Consider the following 24,711-nt stretch of genomic DNA (forward strand, 5'->3'; position numbering starts at 1 on the left):
CTTGGCTGTGCCACTGCAGGTGGGGATGGCCCTGCTGTGAGCCCCATTACCTGCAGGGCTGTAGGGTGGACTGTTTGTCCTGGATGTGTGTATAACACACATGTTTGGATACATTTATGTGTATATATGTGTTATCTATATATGTGTGCATATATCTATTTGGGCACGTGCATGTCTGCACACATACAGGGGCACAGATGCGTGTACATTTTTATATACCCTGATCCGCTGCTTAGGGTCCATGCCCGTGACAGCGGGTTGGAGTTGGGTGGTCTTTAGGGTCCTTCCAAGCCATTCTGCGAGCCTGTAGGTATGTATGTGTTATCACGGCACTGGGGACCTGGCTGCAAGGCAGTACACAGTCACACCGCACGGCTGTCCCCCGTCCCAGCTGCCCGTCCTGGGTCCCGAACCCGCGGCCCTTCAGTCACCAATCCCCTCTCGGCCGCTTGAGGGCGCCAGGGAGACCTCCGCGCCGCAGGGGGGCGGGCCGTGCGTGGGCGTGCAGCCCGCCGCTGTATGGCCGCCGCTCTGGCCGCCTTCTCTATGGTCGGCCGCGGCGCACAGTTGCCATAGCGCCGCCGCCGCGCGGAGCGCAGTGCTCGGGGAGGAGCCGCGGCCTGGGCCGGCACGGGGCCCTCCGCGGGACGGGGCGCTGAGGGACAGGTGAGGAGACGGCAGCGGGGCCCGGAGCGGGGTGAGAGGCTGCGGGGGACCGGCGCGTGGGTCTCGGAGCGGTGGCCCGGCTTCCCTGCCCGGGGCTGAGGGGCGCGGATCCCCCTCGGTGTGGTCCCCTGAGGGCTGCGGGCTCGGCGGGCCGCGCTGGCGGCGTGCGGGACGGTGCGGTTTGGGCTCTGCGGCACGGGGAGGTCCGAAACCGGGAGCTGCCGGCCCGCCGGGGGCAGCGCCTTCCTGAGAACCGTTCGCGGCGTTTCCTGGGGGGGTGAGGGCGGCTCTCGGCTCCTTCCCGGCGGCTCTGCCCGCGCGGTGACACCTGTCGGCCCTCCCTCGGGATGTGAGCGGCAGCGCGCCGAGGGCTTCCAGCAGCGCTGCGCGGGTAGCTGTGCCGTTAACGCGGTGTTGTAGCGTTACGGCTCTTTGGTTAAGGTACGTTCGGGGCAACGTGTGCCTGGCCGGGACGTAGGAGCGTTTTCTTTGTGTGTCTCCTCCTCTCGGCCCGGCTGTGGTGCTGTGGGAGGCAGCGCGGGGCTTCGCAGCGCTTCCCCCTTTTCCCACGCCGTGGTACCTCTGCGGAACTTCCAACGCAGCCCTTTGCAGCGCCGGGGTTGGGCTCAGTGTTGGTTATGGGGCCCTTCCAGCTCAGGTTGTGCCATCACTGTGTGTTTCTTTCTCGGTTCTCCTTTGGTTGGGATGGGTGACGGCAGGTGCTGCAGGAGCTGCCGTGTTTTGTGTGTCACAATGTAGCGGGTTGTGCTTAAAAGCTGTGACCCCTATATGTGAAATTAAGGGACAGTTAAGGCGTGTAGGTGACGATGTGGGAAAAGAAATAGCATTTACCCCTTGTTGTCACCTCCACTGCTTTGTGCAGAGCTGGGAAGGGGAACGTGGAGCTGTTGGCTCTGAATGCTCGTTCTTATCCTGTTTGGATCCTGTCGTGCCCCATTGCACAATGCTATCTCTTTAACCCATTTTGCATTCCCAGTGGTTGGGAGGAAGGTCTCTTCGTTCTCAGGGACCTTTGCTTCTGTAAGCGTAATTATGTTCAGTAGAACAATTGGGTCTAATGAAACCTAATGACTTGCTCAGGCTATTGTTGTGTTTTCTATTAGGGGCAATTCTCTCTGCTTGCGTGAGCCCTGCTGCAGCTCCCCAGCTGTAGCCCTCTGTGGTGCAGCCGTCCCCCCGGCTGGTAGCAATTGGGCTTAATTAAAAGCTGATTGCCATCGCGTTGGTGCTCATGGATAAGTGCTTAACAGCTCAAGTTTCTGTTGAATTGGAATAGCTTTAAAGCCATAATTTAGATGCAAACTCTTCAGTCGGGCTAGAGCATGAAACTCCAGTGCTACACATAGAAGGGTTATTAAAAGTGGTGCTTCAGACTCTGCAGCAGCTTGGGCAGGCTGTCAGGTGCTCATCAGTTGCAGTGATCCGTTCGTGCTGCCCTTGCTGACTCACCTGGGGCTGCACCTGATGCACAGCTGTGGTCTGCATCCTCACCTCCAGCTGGGGGAGATGCCGTCCCTGTGCTGTGCCCATTGGTGTTGCTGGAATATGTGGAGGAAAAGACACCTTTTGTTAGGTGTAGGTTACCTTTCCATCTCTTAGAGTGCACTGTTGTATGCATGTAGGGTGTCTTGCAGTGTCTGCTCTCTGAAGCCTTTCAAAGGCCCTGAGGAATATGGAGCCTGATCCAAAGATAAGAAACAAGCAACTCCTGTGCCTTTGAACCGGTGCTTAGGGGTGGAAGGGGGAGAGAGATTAATGTCTGATGAAAGAGAGACAGCGAGATGTGTGCCCATCTTAGGGTGAATGGGGCAGTAACTGCCCTTTAGCTGGATGAGAGGAGCTGCAGCTGTGTGGTAATGAGCATGGGGGAACCTGGTGCTTCTCTGTAGTCTGAGCTGGGATGGGAGCATGGCATGAATTTGCTTCATGCAACCCCCCCCTTCCCCTGTACCCCAGCACCTGTCTGTATCCCCCATGCTCTGCTGGTTTTCCTCTGCTTCCCGGTGAAGGTCATGGCAAGAAGGCAGAGATTAGTGCTTTGAGCTCACACCAGCTGGCACTGAGGAGCCAGAAGGCTCTGCAGGATGAGTAACTGTGGTCTCCATCTCACAGGTGGGGGGGAGAGCCGGAGTGGGAGAGTTGCAGTGCCCTGAATTGATGTCAGAAGCAGCTCTTGTCTGCAGGCTGGGCTCTGTCACCAGATGGTGCATCCCTCTGAAGGTGGTTATTCAGTCTCCAGACAGCACTGCCAGGTTGAAAAACCACAGTTTTCTGTAAGAGACAGAGTATGGCTGTCAAATGGGGATCTTACATCTTTATTTTCTCTTCTTTCTCAGCCAGTTTCTCAGAGCTGAGATAGAGCTCGTTCCAACTTAGAGCCTTTCTTGGCTTTTTAGATCTATGTTCCCATGAGGTACCACTTGCTTTAAAAAGAGCTGTTGCTTCCTGAGGGGCTGTTTGTTCTTCTCTCTATCATCTCTGAGTTCTTCCCATTAGTGGTCCTCGAGGTTCTCACTTCAGCCTCAAGTAGGCTTTGTGCTCCAGCAAAAAAACCCCTTACAGTAAGATCGTTTGCATTGTATTTCCATGTGGGCTCAACTATTAATATCAACTTTCTTTTCCTCTTGACACCTTTTCATATTCAGAATGTTGTGGGAAGTGCTTTGAAGAACATAGATAAGCAGTGCCTTTGTGGTAGCTCTTCCTTCAGTCTCCATGCTAAGGGGGCACATGGGGCTGGGGCTGCTGCTGTGCTGCACGGAGATCCCCCCCATAGGACCACCGGGCTGCGTTTCTAAAAGCTCCATTTTAGAGTATATTCATCGGCTGGATTGCTTTCCTTTCTAGATCATTGCATATGATAACTCTGAGGACAAACAGGCCCTTGGTCTCCAGAACACATTTAAAAATGGCAAATGATCCCCCTAAAGAAACGCTTCCTCTGTTTAGATTACCAAAATCATTTTCCTTCTTGGATCCTCGAACCTCTTCCTATGCACGCCTGGCCTGCCGGGGCGGCTGAGATGTCAGGCATGATAGATGGTCAGAGCTGTTTTTCAGTAGTTAAACAATAATGGAGCTGTAGTGCTGCGGCGGGGGAACACTGCGCTCTGTGTGCGGACTTCGTCCTGCAGAAAGTTTCAATTGTTCCCGGCAGGGCTGCTCTGAAACACAGCTTCTATGGCTGCTCGCACAGCTGTCCAAACTGCGGGCTGCCTTGCGGCCGTCACACAAGCATTACCAAATAGTTGGGAAACAGTTTATTTTTCAGCTTCCATGGAAAGTGTGGATTTCCCGGTCCCTTCTGAGTGTATAGCCCAAAAAATGGGAGTTGAAGGAGGTGTTTATGGAGGTGCTCAGGGCTCGGGTTTCTCCCAGCTGACGCTTGCGTAGCTCACGCTGGCTGTTTCTCAGCACTGGGCTTATTGGTCGCTGCGTGTATTTCTGTGTGGGTTACTCAGATGTGGTCTCTGGTTGCGTATCTCTCCATGCACAGCCTCCCAGGTGAGACGTGTCATGTCCTGTGCAGGAGAAATGTGAGAAGGAGGTGATGCACCGTCACTGAAAATAGACTCAAAGCCCCCAACCTTCTTTTCAATGGCCTTCTTGCTCTTTCTTTTCTTGGTGCTTACCATAGCATCACAGAATGGTTTGAGTTCTAAGGGACTCCTTGAGGCCATCTCATCCCACTGCCTGCAGTGCACAGGGACACCCACAGCTCCGTCAGTGCTCACAGCCCTCCAGCCTGACCCTGGGGCTCTGCAGGGATGGGTGCCATCACTCAGAGCAGCCCGTGCAGTGCCTCAGTGCCCTTACCATTGCTGGTTCTAGCTCCTCTGAGCTGAACGCAGCTCCCAGCCCGATTTTTTTGCAATTGAAATTCTCATTTCAGTTATTTCCTACTTCACTCGGGATGACATTCCTGAAAAGAATTGAGATGTTGTTTAGCTTGCTGCTGGCGTCTCCACGCTGAATTGCAGTGCCTACAAAATGTGCATAGGAAATGCAGCTGGAATTCAAAGCGCCAGTAAATGACTGCTTGTACACAGCAAAGCCGTGCAGTTAAAGCAAAGCGCTTGCAGCATTTCTTGTCTGCCCTGGGAGACAGCTTCAACCTGCAGAGCTTCATCTGATAGCGGCGCTGATAGCATCTCTGAACCTTTCCTCGGTGAAAACCTATTTAAAGAGTTTCAGGCTGCATATTCTAGAGATACAACCATATTAAGCTGTTATTTTGTATGGGTTTTAGTTTCAGTTCACCTTTTTGCTATGTTAGATGTTGTTTCTGTCAGACTTTTAAACAGTGTGTTCAGAAAGGACAGCGAAGCCTTTTCACATCACAAAACATAGGCCAAACCCAAGCCTGGTTCATGAAAGACCTGGCTTTGTGCAGCAAGGTAAGGGGATCGTCCTCAGAACAAACCCTGTCTCCTCGCTGGGTTTTCAGGCTGTGTAACTTGGGAGGGTAACACTATGGGAGCCTGAGCTTGTTCCTTAGTTTGGGATGGGACTCTTAACAATACGAGGTAAGGCTTTTATTGCTCTGCCTGAGTAACAGATGTGAGCTTGAAATTAGATCTGGAATGCGTGGTTGTAGGTCCTAAATTTCTGCTGATTGGAAACAAGCCTGAAGAAAAGGATACCAGCTCTTCCTGTCTGCGTGGTCCATCAGCTGAGTCCTCGTTATGGAGGAAATAGCATGCAAGTATTTAGCAAACCTTCTGAACTTTAAACTGTAAGGAGGTCCTAACTATGTATTCACTGCCAGCATTTCTTCCCAGCAGTGCCTTACTTCTGCAAGCTGTGGTGTTTCTCTGAAAGTATCTAACTCCACTGTGGACGTAGCACTGTCTTGAAGAGATAACGTGAACTTGGTTCTGTTATATGCATTGTGTTGGGGAAACTGAGGCACGAAGCAATGAAGTGACCGCATGCAAAGGTCATCTGCAGTGGAGCTGGAAACTGAAACCAGGAATCCTCACCCCTAATCGTCCCTTGTTGTTTATTCAGTGACTAATCTGAAAGCAGTTTCCTAATGGAGGCTGTTGAACTTTAGGTCCTATTTTTCCTTAAGTAGCAATAAGTGGTGTCTGATTTTGTGTATGTAATCAAAAATGAGGCGGTTCTCATGTCCAGAAGTTCAGCAGCAAAAGAAGGGCTCAGGATGGGAGCGGGAGATGTCTGCTGGGACTGCTATGCTGGGAAGTGATGCTCGGGATCTGGGAGCAGCAGTGAGGATGTTTGGATTTGGTTTTTTTAAGCACTCCTTGTTAACAGGCAGTGTGAAGGCACAAGGCAGCATAATGTCTCAACTTCCATAAGAGCTGGTATGTGTTTTCTTAATGCCCTGACACCAGGTTCCAGTCTAATACAAAAGTCTGATCTCTCATTTTCCAAACAAACCTGGAATGGAAAAAAGTTTGTTTCTTCCCAGTTTCAAGTGAAATGAAAGTGAAATGGAAATGGGACGATGTTTGTGTGCTGCGAAGGCTGGAGGGGAAAAAATGCAAGAAACCTGATTCCAAAGCAAACTTAAAAGCAAAGCGAAGGCCCCATCCCAATAGCTGGAGTGGAGCAGATTTGTTGGTTTATAAAACCCAGTGATCTCTGGAGCACTGACTCAGGATGTCTGAATGCCTGGGCTTGCCAAGAGCCACGAGCTGAAACGTGGACCGAGTCTGTTTATGCCATATATGGGAGACTTCCTCTTGGTGACAAAGGTTTGGGGTCCGAAGGATGTGAGTTCTTAAAGGCTGAATGAAGCTTTTATTACTTATGATCTTCTCAGTCTTTTCTACCTATCTTCCACAGGTAGGATCCAACAACCACTTCATGTTCAACAATCCTGGCTCTGCTTTGGTCGATGTGAATTCCAGCTGTGCCTTAGTGGTGTGCTGCCCTGCGTCTGCTGGCAGTTTGCACAGATGCTTAAAGTGTTTGGCCCGGAGCTTTAATATTCTGCTGTAATACATCAGTAGAGATGTAACAATAAAGGAAGACAGCTTACTTTTTTTGGTCATGAATTTAGCTGCAGGGCAGAGAAATGATTTCTTGTATGGGAGTGGTCTGTGCTGATAGTGTAGGTGAGCTCCCCTGTGAGCTCTACCAGCACTACCACAGGATGTTACCCTTCAATCCACTATCCAGAAATAGTGGGCAATATAGTTGCTGGGTTTATTTTGGTGTTTCAGTTTGAACAAAGCAAGATTTCAGCCCCTGGTGGTTTGGGGTTACAAATCCTTAACGTTCTGCAGGGGTTGAGGCTGAAGGAAGAAGAGAGGCACAGTTCCTTGGCTGCTGCCATTGCTCAGTTGCCAGCTTGAGAACCTTTCTGCCCTAGAAGCAGGTCCTGCAGGCGGTTGGAGATGGGCTGCTTTACATCATCCTTCCTGTTGACTGCTGAAAGTAGTTCCTGTTAGTGCTGCTGGCAGGCATGGGTGGTAAGGCTTGCACTTTCCCTCAGTTTTCAAGCTCTTATACAGGGTTACATGTAAGCAAGTTCCAGTTTCAAATGCTTCAGTGCTAAATGAAGGCAGTTTGGCACAAGAATGATTGTTAATATCTATGGAAATGCTTTAAGAGAAGAACTTCAAAGTATCTCTCAAGCTTTCACCTCTACCAGCTTACCACAAACGAGGGTGGGTACTTCTCTCACTGCCTGCAGATGAGGTGACTAAGCCATAAATGAACTGATTTTTGGGTTTCAACATTTCCTTTGTTGTCTCAATAGCAATACTTGTATTCAGCTTTCTTGTTTTTCAGTGCTGTGGAATACCCTGTGCCCACCTTTCTTTAATTGCTAGCAAACACAGAGGTATTCCAATGAGCTGGAGAACAGAGCTTTCACACTATTCCAGCTGTGATCATAGCTGCGTTCAGGTTGGAAAGGAGCTCTCAGATCCTCAGCTTCCACCCCACCAATGTTGCCCCCTGACCGCATCCCTCAGTGCCACATCTCCATGGCTCTGGAACACCTCCAGGTGATCCCACCACATCCCTGTGCCACCCACTGCTCTTTTGGAGGAGCTTTTCCTTATATCCAACCTGAAAATGTGGCATTTTTCCTATCTCAGCACCTGGTTTCGATTTGAATTCAGGTTAATTTGGAATAAGTATAGTTAAGAAATGAGTAAGTGGTGTTTGTACTTGTTGTGGTGTGCCTAAATTACGTACATTCATATCTTTTTCAGCCTAGCCAAAGAAAAACAGTGTTTTTTCTGGCTGCAGCTGAACAGGTGAGAGGTTGCCTGCCAGTCTGCACACATCTCCGCTGCTATTTTACTGCACAGTCATCCATCTCACACATGGGTTCCTTGGGTTTGTCTTTTCTACCTCCAGGTTTGTGGAGGGAGGGGAAAGGAGTGGGCTTTGTGTGCTGGGAGTTCTGAGGCCGTCTCCTGGTTTCTAAAAAAAGATGTAAAGTGCAGTGCTTCAATAATAAATCTCAAACTTCCCCTGAGAAGTGGTTTAGGAGGCTTCCAACTGGCACTGTAGCTCATCAGTGAGCACTCCTGATCCTGGCTGTCTGAGATGGAGGTAGCAGGTCTTGAGGGCATTTATGCCAATTACAATCCCAATTTCAGACAATGTATTTCTGAATGCTAATGCAGTACCACCTCCAAGAGAAGCTCAGCTGTTGGATGAGTAAAACTGCAAGGCTTGAGATTATGCTTAAAGCTTTCTATTTTGGGAGCAGCTACTCTAGAGTACATCTCTCCAAATCCTTGTACCTGATGCCCTGAGCGGGACAGGCAGTTTGAGTACTCCTCACAGTAATTTATGGTGAGATGCATCTTGCTTGCTGTGCGCCCATCCTGCTAACGTAAGCTGGAGGAGCTCTGCCAGGGGCTATGCCTCGTTCTGTTATCAGCCTCCCCTGCACTGTGGTCCTTCATTCCAAAGATTAACTGTTATGAGCACATCCCTCACGGAGTCAAAATGGAAGGTGATATGCTGCGGGCTTGGCCCAAGAGTTTCAACAGACATAGCTCAATGACTTTTTATTTCAAGTGGGAATTTCAGTGGTATGATGAAGATACACACGCTGTGCCACCCTCTCCTCCGCTTTCTTCTCCAGTTCTGTGTTGCCCCCACCCAGAGGAGCGTCATTAAAGCCATGCAATGATGGTTAGCTTTTTCCTTGTTGGAAGCTGAGGTCATTCAAACCCCTTCCTCTGAACCCATGCAGTTATGTTAAGTTTTCAGATACACTGCTGTGTATTGCCACCCCAATTTGGGCAGCCTGAAAAAAAAGAAAAAAGAGCTGCTTGAAATGAAATCCAAGAAAAACTTGTAATGCTGTGCTCTATCATTTTTTCCTCTTTTCATTCACAAGGCAGCATCAATTCTGTCCTACCGTGAAAAGTACTGGCTGAAATAGTGAGCAGTCATCTTGGGTTTCTGGGCTGTTGACTGCTGCACCTTCCCCTTTTGCTTTCACTTCTGCATGTGAGATAAAGACTACAGACACAGGTACACGCACAAAGGGTGCCAGGCAGGTATGGTAACAAAATGGAGTACTTTGGAGTCTTAACTCTTTCAGAGTTTTCTCTCATCTCCTTCTGACTTGGTTTGTGTTATCTACTGCAGTGCACCGCATCTCAGGGATGTGTATGTTGAGCTGATGTGAGAGTGCACCACGTTTTGTGTTGGAAGGCAGACAGGCTGTCAGATCCATTCCTCTGCCAAATAATTTGAGGTAAAGGAATTTCAGACAAAATAGGTAAGACAAATGCTTGTCTAGAAGTAGTCACATGGTGGTGGTAAGTGCTGGGCTTTGTGCTAACTTGCTGATAGAATGTCATTCCCTTTTTGCAAGGGAAAAAGCAGGCTGTTGTTGTGTTGCTATCTTGGCAGATGTCTGGGATCCTAATTAGAGTTAACAGCAAGGAGAACTGTTACCTAAATATTTTTCAATATGTGCAGTGTGACTTTAGGTCAAAATAAACAGTTTACACTGAAATAACACACAACCCAGGTACCAGTTCCTTTTACAACAAAACAGGATTCCCAAAGTCCTCATGTGGGAACTGGGCAGAGTCATCTCGCACAGCCGGTGCTGTGGAGCAGGGCAGCAGGTGGGTGCTGTGCAGTGTGGGTGCACGCCTCGGAGCTGGGGGACTTCAGGACCACCTTCCTGTGCAGTGCTGCAGAAATCCCTCAGCTTGCTAAGAGCATTCTTGCAGCTTCCCAAGGAAAAGGTTTCAGAGAGGTGCTGGAAGTGCAGGTGCTCATGCTGGTAGCAGTGCTGGGGGTTTGCTGTGGGCATGGGGTGCTCACACTGATGATTTCCCCTTCAACCTTCTAACAGACAGAACAGCAGCACGTGTTGGGCACAGTCAGCTTGCAAACTGTAATGCAAATGCTGATAAGCACTGGTAAAGCTACAAAGTGTTCTTGGACTACCAACTGTATTTTTTACATGTGTTTGAGATCTCTAATTCTTAACTCTTTCTCTCTTTAAGCGATTTTTTTTTTAAAGTGTTTACACTGCAGATGATTTACTCCGTTGTAAACTCAGTGGATAGCAATATATAGGGCTCTTTGCCTGCATGATGGTGTTCCTTGTGCAGTGTAACTGGGAAATGCTTTGGTGCTTTACTTCTGGAAGCGGTGATAGTTGAGCATGGCTGTGTTTCAACAGTGGAGCAGTGCTGGGCCTCTCTCTGACTCCTTCCTGCACAGCTCTGTGCTCTGCCCTGATGGGCTGCGCCATTTCCTTTCTGCTCTGCGGTGAATGGATGTCACTTCCTTGATTAAAATGCTGGTGTGCAGCCAAATTGCCTTCCTCTGGGCTCGTGTGTTCTGAGGAACAGCCCTGGGCTGTGCTCCTTTCCCAGCTGAGTGCATTGGGATGAATGTGCCTCTTGCTCCCACCTGCAACAGCCTTCCCACTCGCTCCACTGAGCTGCAGGAGTATGGCTGTGGCTGTTGGAGAAACTGAAGATGGATTACCCAAAAGCACAAGCTATGCTACCAGCCGTGAGCCCTCTGCATCCTATGGAGATGGTGTAGGCTGAGTGCAGGCACAGCAGGTGTGCTCCTTGGTGTGTGGAAGGCTGGCTGAGCCACCACAAAGTAAGGTGGATGCCTGCTTCTCTGAGCTCACTGCAGACTGACTGGAATGCCCCATCCTCTTTGTTGCTGGCTTTCTTAGGCTGACGTCCAGGTGGCCAATCAGACTGGTGAGCAATCGTGTTTGTCTTTATAAAGACTGTCAGTATAGCAGACTTGGATGAGCAGAGATGAGCAGTATTGAGCCCTTCCAGAACAAAATGTCAGTCTCTTCCTCCAAACTGTTGTGTTTCTAGCAGTGATACAGTTCTGATACTTATGTGGCTTTCCAAGGTGGTCATGTTGTCACGCTGTGCACATGTGAACCAGTACCTTTGCTCATAGATACAACTTTCCCATCTGTAGGTAAGAAACTAATGTGCTCAAAGCTGCTGTCCCAGCACTGAATGAGGTAGCTGTGCTTCCCCCTGGCTGGATGGGGCGGCTCCTGCTCTCCTGTTTCCTCTCCTCCATACTGATTCAGGCTCCAGCTCTACAGGTGCTGTGCTCAGAGGACAGCCTGCCTGCTTGCCTTTTGGAAATGCTGCCTTTGACTTCCCCTCCTGCCCCAGTGTATGGTTTCTCCCATTCATCGTAATCCAGGTCTGTGTGCCTGTGACATAGACTGAGTAAATGTCACTTGATAACAGGGCTACAGAATAACCTGCTCAACTAAATGCTAATTTGTGCCCAAGGAAGCAGTGTCTTCACTTTTCGAGTGGTAGGTTATTAGTGGAACTAATTTTAGCAGCACATTCCTTATCAGTGCAGGTTTAGCCTGTGTTGTTTATTTTTTTAATGAGCAATTATGGTCTGCTTTTAATGAGGCACCAACTAGTTAACTCATTGAATACTTCAGCCATTGTAAAAAAAAAAAAAAAAAAAGGCTTCATGAAAGTGGGATCTGTTAAATTTTGCAGGGGATACGGCATGGAATAATAACATAAGAATCACAATTTAAAAATGCTGGAGGAAGAGATGAATGTTTTCAGGTCGCAGTGGCCTGTTGGGCTTTCTGAACAGATTTCAGCAGCCAAGCTGCTCTTTGTTTTGCATCCCCCTCCCTTTTTGGCACCCTTTTCTGTTTGCAGGAACTTCAAGGGTTGGCGATGGCTGCAGGACTCCTGGGAGGAGGAGGGCTTATTGGGGCTTCTGCTCATGTGGGAGCAACATCAGCTGCTGAGGGAGAGCTGTTCCTTTTGATCCCTTCCTTCAAGTGCCACTGTGCTCCTTTCCCCACATTCCTGAGCAGCCAAGCACACTCACAGAGAGCTTTATGAAATGGAGCCGAAAGCTCAAAGATTCTGAGAAATGTTGGTTTTGTTTGTTTGGGTCCCTTAAGGTTTGCACTCATAAAAATTCCCTTTCTTTTCCTATTCAAACACAAGGTCATACAGCCAGAGCCCACCTTTTGGGAGAAATCCATGATGCATGTGTAATAAATCCTGCATGTAGACAGTCTGCTCCAGCCAGGAAGGTGTGGGCATTAATACTGCATGTAGAGTAAGAGATATGGTGAGAGCCTGACTTAAAATACTATTATTTGAGTATAGAAAGCATCAAAACCCAGACATGCATTATGAATACCATCTCTGATAGTGTATGGGACAAAAACTTGAACATCAGTGATGTTTCCTCTGGGATGGGGTAGTGCTTGCAGGTCCATACAGAGCTCACAGAGATGTGTAGAGCTGGTTTGCCATGTGGGTGGCAGTGTTTGCGTGCCCAGGCAGGGCTGGTTTTAATCCTGTACCCCCACCCTTGGTTCTCACAGGTCCTGCAGGTGCATGGTGCAGGGCAGCCTGGCTGCCTGCAATTACCTGCTGCTTGCCTATGGTTCAGCTTGCACTTTCCCAAAGGTATGATATGCTGTCATCCTGCAGCTGCATGGGTGAAACATCTGTTTTCTGCCATTGGCCACTGTGAGTGCTGTATCCAGGAGTAACAAAGACTGCTGCTGTTAGTGCTGCCTGCGGTGTTGACCTGCTGGCATGGCTGATATCTTTTCCTTGAGTTGCTGGAGAATTGGTTGTGTGGCTGTCATACATCAGCACAAAGGGATTTCAGTGGAGCATCTGTCAATGCAAGCCCTGTGTGCAGGCAAACTTATTCACAGAGGTTTGTAAGCAATTAAAACCAACATACACTACTGCAGTATGCAGTGCCTGTGTTGTGTGAGTGGCTGTCGTGTTTCCATGTGCTCCTGTAATGATGGAAGGTGTCTTTGGGGAAAGGCCTACAGATCAGAGGCAGTCTGGTCAGTGGCTGTTGTCAGCCTTTCTGTTTCCCAGCAGTGACACAAATCAGCTGAATGTGGAGTTGTCTTATTCCATCCTGCTTTGTGCACTCCCTTGTTTTTCTTCCTGACGTTTGACATGTTGCAGTGTTCCGGAGTGAATTAGTGGGCTTGTTAGGAAAACAAAGTGTTGGGGGTGGGCGGTAGCATTTGTGTGCTTTGCTCTCATGGGTGGCCTCTGGTTTGTGGGGGTCTTTGAAGCAGGAGCAGCGCCTGCCTGTGCTGCTGCAGGGCCTGGGGATGCTTGTTTCACTGTGCAGGGATCTCTCCTGTGGTTTAGATTTGCAGTTCCTAGGAATAAACCTCCAACAGCACCGTTTAAAGCACAAATTTGGTGCTTTTGCATGATTTTGGGATGTGTTAATGCCTGAGAAGGGCTGATTGCTTGGAAATCAATGTGCAGAAAGTAACTTTATGTGTATGATACATAAAGTATATGTTTTGATTGCAGAGCTCAGACAAATGGGTGATGTGTTATTGCTGTCCATGGAATGTCTCTCTGTGTATTTATCAAGCGATAATTACCTCTGCTTATCCGGGGTGGCAGTGGTGGCATGTGGCAATGAGCACCAGGCTGACACTGCTGCATTGCTGTCGGTGCCTGCAGGGCCGTGTGGCACTCAGAGGTGCACTGCTCCCATTCGTTCTCATGTATGGTTACAAACAACTGCATTTAAACTCATCTTCCAACACTGCAGTGTGAGGCCAGGGGCTGCAGGGTGAAGGCAGAAGTGCAGAGGAGGCAGTTTGTGCTCTGTTCACCAGGACGTGGTGACGTGGGGTGTGCGCTCTGCAAACGGAATGCCCAAATGGGTTCTAATTCCTCTGTAACTCCCAAAGCGAATTCACAGCAGTGTGTTTCTGGAATACTTCTCCATGGGTGGTCTAAGAAGGCAAAGCTGTGTTTTGTACTGAGCTGGTGGGATGTTAGGTTGTGTGTACATGTCACTGTTTGGCTTGCAAGAAAACAAACAAGTAATCATGTGTACAACTGTTCTCCCAAATAAGTTAGTGGAAGTTAATCCCTGACTTTTCTCAAGTTACTGATGCTTACTTGCTTTTCCCCTTTCAGTTACTATGTGGGCAAGCTGCTGTAACTGGTTCTGCCTGGATGGCTCACCCGAGGAGATGCAGGCACCGCAGGGAGCCCGTGCCCAAGCCTACTCCAACCCCGGGTACAGCTCCTTCCCATCACCCACAGCTTCGGAGCAGAGCTGCAAAGCGTGTGGGCTGCACTTCGACAGCTCCTCGAGGAAGGTGAGTTGTGAGAGTTTTCCACGGTGCCACTGGCTTAAGGGAATGGTGAGTTTGCAGTGTGCCCTGTGCCTCCCCTTAACCACAAAGAGCAGCATGAAGAGAAATGGGTGTGCGTTGGAGGCATCTGATTTAAGGATACCATATGGAAAAGGGCAGCTTGTCTTTGCTTCTGTATCTTGTTGTCATTCTTTTGCAATTAGCAGACACTATTAAAGATGGCATAACCTCCATCTTGGCTTTCGTAGCTGTAATAACTTAGAGGAGCATTACATTCAACATCAGCTTTTAGTTTGCCCCTTAAAAAGAAAAAAAGCCCATTGCACTAAGAAGCATAGTAGTTTAATCTCTGCTTTCAGTAAAGGAAAATCAGCTTATGTCTTCCAAGCTACTATTGCAAACTAAAAGTCATAAAGGTTTTTTGAAGCTGTGTGTTGCATTGCTGAAGCTCAGTGCCAAAGAAAAAACCTAATCCATTTAATCTTGTTTGTAAACTTCATTTGTGAGCATATTGATGCCAAAATAATTGTTGCCACAAGGTCTTTTAATTAGACAGCAAACACTGCCACGGATATCACTGGGGTGTGGTGGTTCCTACAGTGCTGCTTGAAAAAGCTTCGAGTAAAGAAAGCTGTTCAGAGTCCAAACTCTGCTGCCTCAGTGTGTGATCTATTCATTCATGTAGGCAAATAGCAGAGAAGTGGTAAATCCTGGTCCAGCTGTTGGTTTCTACTCTTAGAACAACAGGGATGTTGATGAATTTTGCACTGGGAAGTGCTCCAGAAATGATTACAACTTGAAATTTGGGGCTGTTCCTCCTCTGTGCTCTCAGGCTTTTCCCTGACAGTGGGCAGTCTGAGTCAGCTGGGAATACTGCAAGCACTGCATGTGGCTGTCGTAGTGCTGTCTGTATGCTGTCCTGTGCCTGTGGTGTCCTTGCAAATGCTTGCAGAGAGTTATTCTGAATCCCATGTAAACTCTTCTGTGTAGTAGCAAATAGTGGATGGAGATGATTCTTCTCTTGAAATGTAAATAAATCATGCAGTTAAATGTGGGTTATACTGTATCTTCTGAAGTCTATGTTCCAATGTAAGCTGTTTGCAAAGCAGAGTCTTGTCTTGTGTATGTCAGTAGCAAAGCTCTGGAGGTGTGAGAACACAGTGGCGTCTGGGGCAGGTAAAGCTCTGGTGTGTGAATTGTTGGGATCTGCTGAAGCAACACGAGATGTTTCAGCCCCCTGTGAGTTCTGCTCTTCCCCTGGTGCTGGCTGTGTAACTGGGACAGCCCAGTACGATGTGTGCTTCTGTCTCAGCTGCTCCCATTCCGTGCTATCCATGAAAATGTGTGAAGCTTACGTTCTGTATTGTGAAGGGGGTTCCTAAGCCATGGGCCACTTCTGTCATCTCCCACCCCGGCTACTGGGCTGGATCTCAGGGGCTGACTAGAGCTGGATGGCTGCAGGTGGTGGTGCAGAGCAGCTGCAGGGAGGCTGCTCCAGATGGGGGTTTGACATAAAGAACTGTATATACAACTTAGAGGAAAAACTGACATGTTTATAAGCTGTCTTAATTCTTTAATTCTGTTGATATGGACCAAGCTATGTATGAAATATCACTCTGATGCAACAAGACCACAGAAAACTCTGTGCTTTGTCCCAGGAGAGGCAGTACTTCTGAACTCTGGGGTCCAGCTAATCCTTATGCTGGAATACGATGGGTAAAATATGAATTCCTTATACGTTGCAGAGCATATGGGTAACTTAAACAATGACTTAAATTCAGTTAAAAAGGCAGAATGATGGCATTTCAAGTACTTGAACTTGAATCATAATTGTCTTTAATTTTCACGTAGTGTGGCACCTACTGAAACGAGTAGGGTAGGGAACGTGAGCAAGGCATGTACTTCTAAGATGCTTTTAAGTAACTACTGGAGCATCACTAAAAGATGTAAAGTGTAATTTTTGGAAGCACAGGCTGGGACAGAGAGCAGTGGGAGCTGATGGTCAGAGGCCTGGTTGTGTTTTGGCTTCTCGAGTGTGTGATAGATAGCAATGCCACAGCCAGCCCCAGTTATCTGGAAAAAACACACTGCATAAGTGTACTGCACGCATGGCTGTGATATCTGGGCACTGAGGCACAGTTTAGGACTGGAAGGTCCTTGGCCATAGAGTGTGTTCCCTTGCAAGTCAGTGTCGAGTCTGAGCATGGGGGAGGCTCCTTCCAGCTGGAGGAAAGCACAGTGTGTATTTCATGTTTGGTGGTTTGGTTCCCCCCCAGTTCTCCTGATGGCTGTCCTGCACAGGGTGGGTTGCTGGGAGAGGGAAGTGCTGTCTGTACGGCTCCTTCCCATTGATTGGCCTTCCTGCAGTGCTTGTTCTCCCACTCCAGCACAACCAGAAGGCTCTGTCTCTACCCTGAAGCTTCTCTAAGCATCTGTGCTCTCCTGCAATCCTGAGGTCAAAAAAGCAGTCAGTTAAAAGCTTTTAAAATGTGTTTTTAAATGTGTAGCTTGGTCATTATGAAAAATAGTTCTCAGAACTGGATGGTAAGTGGAGATTGCCCTTCCTGCTTTGTGACTGATGAATGTCCCTTTTACCTGGCATTCCCCCAGGGAAAAGCAGTTCTGAGATGAGTTTCAGGTTTGCGTGACCGGAGATTCCCTTTGTGCAGAAGTTTCCTTTGGTGGCTCCGTGGGAACCTGTGGGTTGGCAGCGTGGGGCTGCCAGGCTGCAGAGGGGTTCAGGAGGAGCTTCTGTCAGCAGGAGCTGTGTTAGACCCTGTAAAACATGGCACACGTCTGCTTTTCTTTGAACTGTGACATCAGAAGTGTTCTTGAATCACTAAGAGCAATTCATGGAACTTTTTTCCCAACCATTTTCTAGTTGTCACTTCCCCAGATCTTCACGGACACTTTTCCTTGCAGCGCTCCAAGGGGTGAGGGTGCTCTGTGCCATAAACAGAAGGGAGAAAGCTGTTTCTCCATTCCAAGCAGCTGTAGAAATAAAGGGTGTAAATCATAAAGCCCAGAACTCGAGTGGTGTGGCCGATGGTGTCTCTGAAGTGCCTTTTCTGATCTCAACTGGAAAATGCAGGGTTTGACTTTCCCAAGCGTTGATCGGTTTCTGCAGAGGTCAGCATGGATGGTGAGTGGTTGGGGCTCCTGGAAATCGAGCCCTGGGTGATGGCATCAGAGCAGTGGGAGATGCATGCATTAAACAACAGAACTTGATCTGAAAAGCTTTTAAACATCTGAGGCCTAATGTTTCCAAGAGCTCCAACACTTTCTGCGTAGCACCAGTTCCCACACACTGTGCATATCATAGAAAATAAGTTGGTTTTGTTGCATAAGCGTTGAATTCTGTTGTCTGTCAGTGTAGGCCTCGCTGTCTCCTTTTTCTCATACAGTGAAAAGATTCATTTGGTGACTGCGGTGAACTGGAGAGGAAGAAAGGGTGGGAGGCAGTCATGCATAGCAAGCAGTAAGAAATGGAGATGTGTTTTAAGCAGTTCTTTCTCATGTTAGAGCTCTCCTGATGCACAGAGTGGTGTTTTATAGGCAATGCACAGCTGGCTGGGCTTTACTCTGCAGGCAGCTGCCATGCAGGTATCTCATGACTTCATCTGTGGCTTCAACTGGATGAACAGGTCTGGATGAGCATGGATGGATGTGGTTATTTCAGAATGTGTTCCTTCCTGGGCTGGTCTCTGCTGTGCTCAGTGCTCTTCTATGAACTGTGAGGATTCCAGTGATCTGCTCTTAGGAACGGTCCTTCTCCTCATCTGGGAGCATCCATACGTACTTGGTGCCACTTGTAAATGAGAAGGGTTTGGTGCTCTGCTGGGGGTACAGCTTGCTTTGGCTTCCAGGTGCCACTGTTGTGGTTACTGCACTGCTGTCTCAGGGCACAGCGGGTTTGTTTGATTCTGTTCCCTTCTCTTTGCCAGCATATCTGCTTGGACTGTAAGAAGAACTTCTGCACGTCCTGTTCAAGCCAGCCCGAAGGTGGTCCCCTGCTCTGCCACCTCTGTCAGCGTGTCCGAGCCACAGCTTTTCAGCGGGAAGAGCTGATCAAGATGAAGGTGAAGGATCTGCGAGACTACTTGGCGCTCCGAGAGATCTCCACCGAGCTGTGCCGTGAGAAGGAGGACCTGGTGTTCCTGGTTCTTGGCCACCAACCACCGCTTAGCCAGGAGGAACAGATGAGAACAAACCCATTTAATACTAGTGCCTCTGGACAGCAAGACTTTGTGATTCTCCCACCACCCAGCACAGCCTCTCCTACCTCACACGACGCATCCCCGGTGTCTGCAGATCCCACCTCAAGCTCACTAGCTCAGGAACACCGAGAGGTACAGTCTCTAACCAGAAGCATCTTTTGCACAGTGGTCCATCCCTATTATAAGATGCTGCACAAGGTTTTCCAAGCAGGTGATGTGCCGTGGAAGTTTAACATGAATGATGTCTGCTTAAAAAGCAAGTGCATGGATCTGTCTCTGTGCTGATGTTGACAACTTTGACCATTTAATCTAATATTATATACAGTTGTAATTGTTCTTTGAGTGAAAGCACAGTTAAAGCAATCCTCCATCTCAAAGTGCTGGGAAAGAGTGCTGTGAGTTGGGCGGTGTTTTTAGTGTCACCTGCACCCAGATCAATAGAAGACAAAGCCCCAGCCCTGTTGCTGGTCTCATTTGTGGTGAATGCTGTTGTTCTGATGAACCTTGTAAAGGCTTGCTTTTTTTTTTTTTAATTGATTTTTGCTTTGTTTGTCTTTCTGCTATCTCGTCTGGGAAGTTTACACAGTGTTTGACATCTGCTCGTAATGTTAGTCCTGTTACATAAGTTAATGGGCATATTTACTTCCTGTAGACCAGAGCAGTGAAAGTCGATGTACTCCTACCTTCTGCTTCCTCAGCAGATGTCTCTAGTACAAAAAAATTCCCAAAATGACTTAAAACAAAAAACAACCCACAAGTATTTAAAGGGCCTTCTCATTTTCCAGTTTTATGGGTGTTTCTAATCCCATTTTTAACCTTTGTACTCTGTACTTTTCCCTTACTGCCCTTTAATACATTTCAGCTTCCTTTCTTGACTCACGGGACATCCTGCTACAGTTCAGGTCCTCTTTTTGTTGATATTCTTCTTTTGTTTTGTAAACATTAGCAAGTCACCACTTCCCTAAGTAGGATGGTAACATTACAGCCTCATTTGTCAGCAGGGAAACCAGAGGGGAATCACAGCTGAGGGGCAGCCAGAGGCAATTACACTGCAGTTCCTTTCACTTTATTAGATGATCAGAGCAACTGCACCTACTTTCTCAGGTGTTGTTTCTGCTGGTCCTTCACTTAGCATCTCCTATTTATCTGATGCAGAACAAGCTGAGGAGGTATTTTTGTACCTGTAGTCTTTGGGTAGTTTTACACAGGTGATCTTAGGAAGAGCCCTGCACTGATACCTGGTGTGCAATGTGATGCACAGGAAATACTTCTGCCAGCATGCCTAATTTTTCACCTGTGCTGCCATTTGTCAGTCCAGTGGGGGCGTGGGGGGTGTTGCACTTATGCTGAACTGTGAAGCTTATTTCCCTCTGGACAAGTAGAAATACGGTGTTGGTGAAAGCTTTATTTCCTCTTTTAGGGAATTGGGTATGTGCCTCCAAGCCAAGTTGGTATGACAGGAGTTGAGAATGCAGCAGAAGCACCAACAGAGGAGGAGACACAGGTTTGTGTCTTAGAATGAGACAAAGAACAAGGAACACCAGGTTTTGCAGGTTGTATTTGCCACCACAGAACCACTGCTACAGAGATGGGTGGCTAAACAGCAATTTGGACTGAACACCCCCATACCCTGCCAAAGCCCCTTCTCTAGCATCATCCTGTCCTCCACTTACAGAACTGGTGTCACATGGATACTATCACCATAGGAAAGATTCATTTCCATCTTAGGAAAGTATTTCTGATAAATTCCCACTATGTGCATGTTGAAAGTTCCATTAAATTGTAATGGTAGGTGTTGAGAGCAAGAATCATTCCAAGATTTTTCCCTTTCAGTCTACTGACTCAGAAGATAACCTGGTGCACGGGAGGAAGGCTTCTCTTTCTGATCTGACAAGCATTGGAGACATCAGTGAGTTGTCTGTGCGACAGCTGAAGGAAATTCTTGCTCGCAACTTTGTCAACTACAAAGGCTGCTGTGAGAAGTGGGAGCTGCTAGAGAGGGTGACCCGTCTTTATAAAGAGAAAGACCTTCAGCATCTAGGTAAGAAACTTAGCAAGTGTGTACGTGTCTTCCTTTTCTACAGACAGTTGCAGAAGAGAGTAAAATCTATCTGACATTTCTTCTTGCAAGTGAGAATAGAGGTTTAAGTTCTAGTATACACATCATAGTGAAAGTAGCTGAACTATTCATCAGTTTCTAAGTGTCAATGAGGAGAGCATTATGCTCCCTGTGGAGAGTGACTTCCCTGTCATAGCAGTAAGGGAGAACCAGCTCAGGACATATAGCTGTGGCAGATTGTGCATGTTGCTGCATCACCTGCAGATCAGCTGATTGCAACTACAGACAGATGACTGCAACTGCTTTTATCACTTGACTCATGGCAACAGGCGGAGTGAGCAGGAAAGTGCCTCACTGTAAGCCACTGAGGTGCAGCTGGTCTGTTGAGAGCAGGCGTGTGGTCAGCAATTGGCTCCCACTGCTGAACTGCTCTGCTTACTTGTGCTTTGGTTTCATTCTCTTTATCACAAAAGGGATCTTCCTGTGCTCTCTGCACAGCTGATAAGAAGACAGTGGTGTGTGCTTAGAGTGTATCTGACTTGACTTTCAGGACCCAGTGTGCAGTTTCTGGTAATTAAAAACCAAAACCACAGAACAAAAAACACCATGTACTTATGAATTATTTGAAACAGAAGCATACATAAATTATTTGAAATAGAAGCATATAGCACTGTTATGTTTTGCTGTATTTTGTGCTTTTGATGGAATATATCCTTTCCTTTGATTACTGCTACCTGTTTGTGTGTATGTGCTCAGCTGTGTTCAGCCATATGGCTGAAATTGTTTAACACCAAAAAACTGGCACAGGGGGCTGCTGAGAGTGTAGTGATAGTGCTGCTTAAGGAACTTTCTTCCCAGTTTCTCTTATTCCCACCAAATAATTTTCTCTTTATATTGCAGTTTCCGACACTGATGATCAAACTGGTAAGTAATGTTCTACGTATTGCTTTATTTGTGTCATTGCTAAGAATCTCAGTGCTACCACATCCCTTTCCATTGTGCAGAAAACACTATGTAAAAGCTAAAGCTTCCTACTTCCCTGTTGATGGGAGCAGCTATATGCCCACATGAATGTAGATGCAAAGGGGATTTTTCAAAGCTTCAGTGTGTGAATACATCAGAAGCTGTTGGATAAAGACAACTCACAGCCTGCACAAGAACATACCTTTGTCTCTCTTGTTTACATAGGTGGTGCTGGGCTCCCTGGTGTGGAGGACAACCTCTGCAAAATCTGCATGGACTTACCCATAGACTGCGTCCTGCTCGAGTGTGGCCACATGGTCACTTGCACCAAGTGCGGAAAGAGAATGAGTGAGTGTCCCATATGTAGGCAGTATGTGATAAGGGCTGTCCATGTCTTTAAGTCTTAAGTATGCATAAGGGAGACTGGTGATGCCTTAAAGCCTCATCTGCTGTTAGAGAAATGGGCGAAGTTGCTACAAAAAGTTAGGTCAGAGATTAAGATACAGGCCCTGTTGGGAGCAAGGGAAGGATGAAGCCTGGGGAATTGCCTACTCAAGCCATGTTTGCCTGTGCCCTTTCCACCATACTGTTTTAAACCACAGTGCCTGGACTCCCCGGAGCTTATTGCCAGCAGCAGACAAATAATTAGCAACCTCCATTCTAGAGTAACTGGATCCTCAGGTGGGAGACAAATGGATGTTTCTCACCATAGATCCTGAAGGTTCCTATTTTTCACTGAATAAAAAACACAGTAGACTACGGTCTCAAAAAGTGACATGTTTTGCTGCTATTGAATGTTGACTCTACTTCTGTTGTGTTGGGCAACACACCCACTGACAGCTTAGTTTTCAAGGAATAAAATTCTACTTTTTTTTTCCTAAATTTATTAGCTTCTTTTGCTTGCAGGACAGGCAGATTGCCTCCAATTTCCATCTTCAGAATAAGCTTAATTCTAGCCTAGTAGGATTATGGAGAAAATGTATTGTTTTATTTGAAGATGGGCTCTAGCTTGCTGAAAAAAAAAAATGGGTAGTGAAAGACTGAAACATACAGCTTTACCTTGCCTGGTGTTCACTGTTTGTGCCAACAGGACAGGGACATACAGTCTGCTGCTGCTGGTTTGTTTGACTTTGTAGGTTTCCTTACAGTAGAGGTCAGCAGTCACTTCATGCGATTAAGGAGCTAAGAATCCACACCTTGAGTATTTTAGATTTTGAGCTAGAGTAAGGTTTCTATTGCTACACAATCATAGTTAAGGATAGGTGACCTTAGAAGAGAGACCTGAAAGAAAGCAGAGGTGAACTTTATCTCCCTTGAATCAATAAAATGACAAGTGATCATCAGAGCAGAAACTTCTGTTTACTACAGCCCTGCTGCATTAAGACTGCTTAGCAAAAGTATGTATTTTGTGATCATTCTGCTTGTGAGGGTGGATAAGGTCTGTGGTATGACAGGTGACAATCACAAGCCCTTGGAGCTATCCTTGAAGAGTTTGTTCTCATGGAAGCTTTGCTAGAGAGAACAGATGGGCGTGCAGTGGCCTGCAAGTGGCTGGTCCATTGGGCTCAAAGTTCCAGAATTTTGATGCCTTGAGTTTTCTGCCACTGTGGGATTGCATACTTGTTCCAAGTAACTTCTGAACTTGAGTACCTTCTGCTGCAGGTTTTTCCTGCTCAACTTTCCCTTTTATCAGGTGCATCAAACTAAATCTGTGTGGGTGTCTAGTGTGGAATGGCATAAAACAAGTGTTGACTTAAAGCTTCTGGAGTAGTGGAAATGCAGTTACAGAAGTATCATTAAAGCCATCTACTATCTATTAAAGCAATGTTAGATAACAGCAAATCAACTTCTGCAATACTTAACATGCAGTCTTTAATGTTGCATAAGTGGCAACACCCTCAGCTGGCACAGAGCAGAGGGGCTCTGCTTTAAAAGTAGGGATTATGGACTTAAGATGAAGACATCCATCATGCCACAGCTACCAACCTCTGTACTGCTGGGGTGGCCTCTGAACTTCCTGGTAAAAGCAGGACAGCTGTTGAGGCTTATTCAACTAAAAACACTGAGGTTTTCTTCCCCTGTTCAGGTTGTTCTCTAATACTTGGCTTGAGGTTTAACAGCTTCCAGCATGAGAACTGATACAATTCAATGCATCATGTTAAAAAAAAAAGTGCAGGTAAGCATTAACTATTTACTCTTCAGGAGATTCACAGGGAAATCTTTAAGAGATCAGAGTACACAAAGCTTTGAACAGTCTCATTAGTAAATTCACTGTGAGAATTCATGTCACTTTTCAATAACTCAGGACTGGGGGTATGTAGCAAGATCATTCCCCTGGGGGCAGATCTGCTTTTACAGGGTAGATTTATTTTCTATGGTAAATATATCAAGCTGCAAATCAATGGCAGAAATTCTATGAATGAGAAGAAGTACCCAGCTGAAGTCTGAAATGTGCTTTCTGAAGGGAAAAGCACCTTTTTCTGACTACACTGTTTTGCTTGTGTGAAATCAAAATCTGGAAGAACTGTTTAATAATCCAAAGGAATATAGTGATTTGAACTAATAAAGTAAATGGAAATATTTATGTGCTTTATGTACACTGTACATAGTTTAAATATTTTAAAGTTAATATTCTACTTGAAATGGCATGTTATTCTCTATTAAATCCTCTTGGTACTACAATAGTTAAACTTACTAGTTTTGGTACGGAAGCTTGGTTTATAATTTTATAATAAAGGTGAAATGTGATTTAGTTAACCTTGTTTTCTGACTCTGTTGCCAGCAGCCCAGGACAAAGCAGGGAGCCTACAGCTACTTAACCAGAAAAAGTCTGGGATACCAGGTGCTTAAATATCACAAGGTGAGGTACAAGGACAGTCTTGTCAAAGGAAAAGTGATAGTAACTTTTTAGCAGTACTACCATAACTCTGTGAAGAGAGGGAAAGCACACTTTAAGAGGATGGCTGATGGGATAATGCTGCAGTAACCACTGTCATGGAAACTTATTTGGTGCCTACTCTTACATGTAGCTTTCACATTAAGTGCAGACTGCTGCTAGCTAACATTCAAATGTCTGTAAAGAGACAGGAGAAAAAACAGAACTCAAACCAGCCCAAGGACACATGTCATTGGTGTAGATTATAGTCTGCAACAACATTGTCCTGGCAATACAGACTATAGTT

The 24,711-nt window shown here is 46.9% G+C and overlaps 1 protein-coding gene across 9 annotated transcripts; it reads left to right on the forward strand.

Annotated features, from left to right (window-relative positions):
* Positions 1-595: 595 nt before the first annotated feature.
* On the forward strand, positions 596-24,286 carry RFFL (ring finger and FYVE like domain containing E3 ubiquitin protein ligase). Of its 9 annotated transcripts, XM_046902354.1 has the most exons (8): positions 4,978-5,084; positions 5,285-6,498; positions 14,109-14,293; positions 18,235-18,639; positions 19,928-20,011; positions 20,341-20,548; positions 21,467-21,490; positions 21,755-24,286. In XM_046902354.1, exons 3-8 carry the CDS (start codon positions 14,114-14,116, stop codon positions 21,934-21,936), a joined length of 1,083 nt encoding a protein of 360 aa, XP_046758310.1. In that variant the 5' UTR covers positions 4,978-5,084; positions 5,285-6,498; positions 14,109-14,113; the 3' UTR covers positions 21,937-24,286. The 9 variants fall into 9 exon arrangements, with proteins under 9 accessions (XP_015151209.1, NP_001025882.1, XP_015151208.1 ...); XM_015295723.4 differs by lacking the exons at positions 4,978-5,084; positions 5,285-6,498 and adding an exon at positions 596-1,107; NM_001030711.2 differs by lacking the exons at positions 4,978-5,084; positions 5,285-6,498 and adding an exon at positions 596-697.
* Positions 24,287-24,711: the final 425 nt, after the last annotated feature.

Source organism: Gallus gallus, chromosome 19, assembly GCF_016699485.2.
Source record: "Gallus gallus isolate bGalGal1 chromosome 19, bGalGal1.mat.broiler.GRCg7b, whole genome shotgun sequence".
NCBI lineage: Eukaryota > Metazoa > Chordata > Aves > Galliformes > Phasianidae > Gallus > Gallus gallus.

Excerpts from the sequence above, each read along its gene's own strand:
- RFFL (XM_015295723.4), top strand. The coding sequence starts at position 14,114 with ATGTGGGCAAGCTGCTGTAACTGGTTCTGCCTGGATGGCTCACCCGAG. Across the intron at positions 18,640-19,927 it reads TAGCTCAGGAACACCGAGAG|GGAATTGGGTATGTGCCTCC; the intron begins GTACAGTCTCTA and ends TTCCTCTTTTAG. Across the intron at positions 20,012-20,340 it reads CAACAGAGGAGGAGACACAG|TCTACTGACTCAGAAGATAA; the intron begins GTTTGTGTCTTA and ends TTTCCCTTTCAG.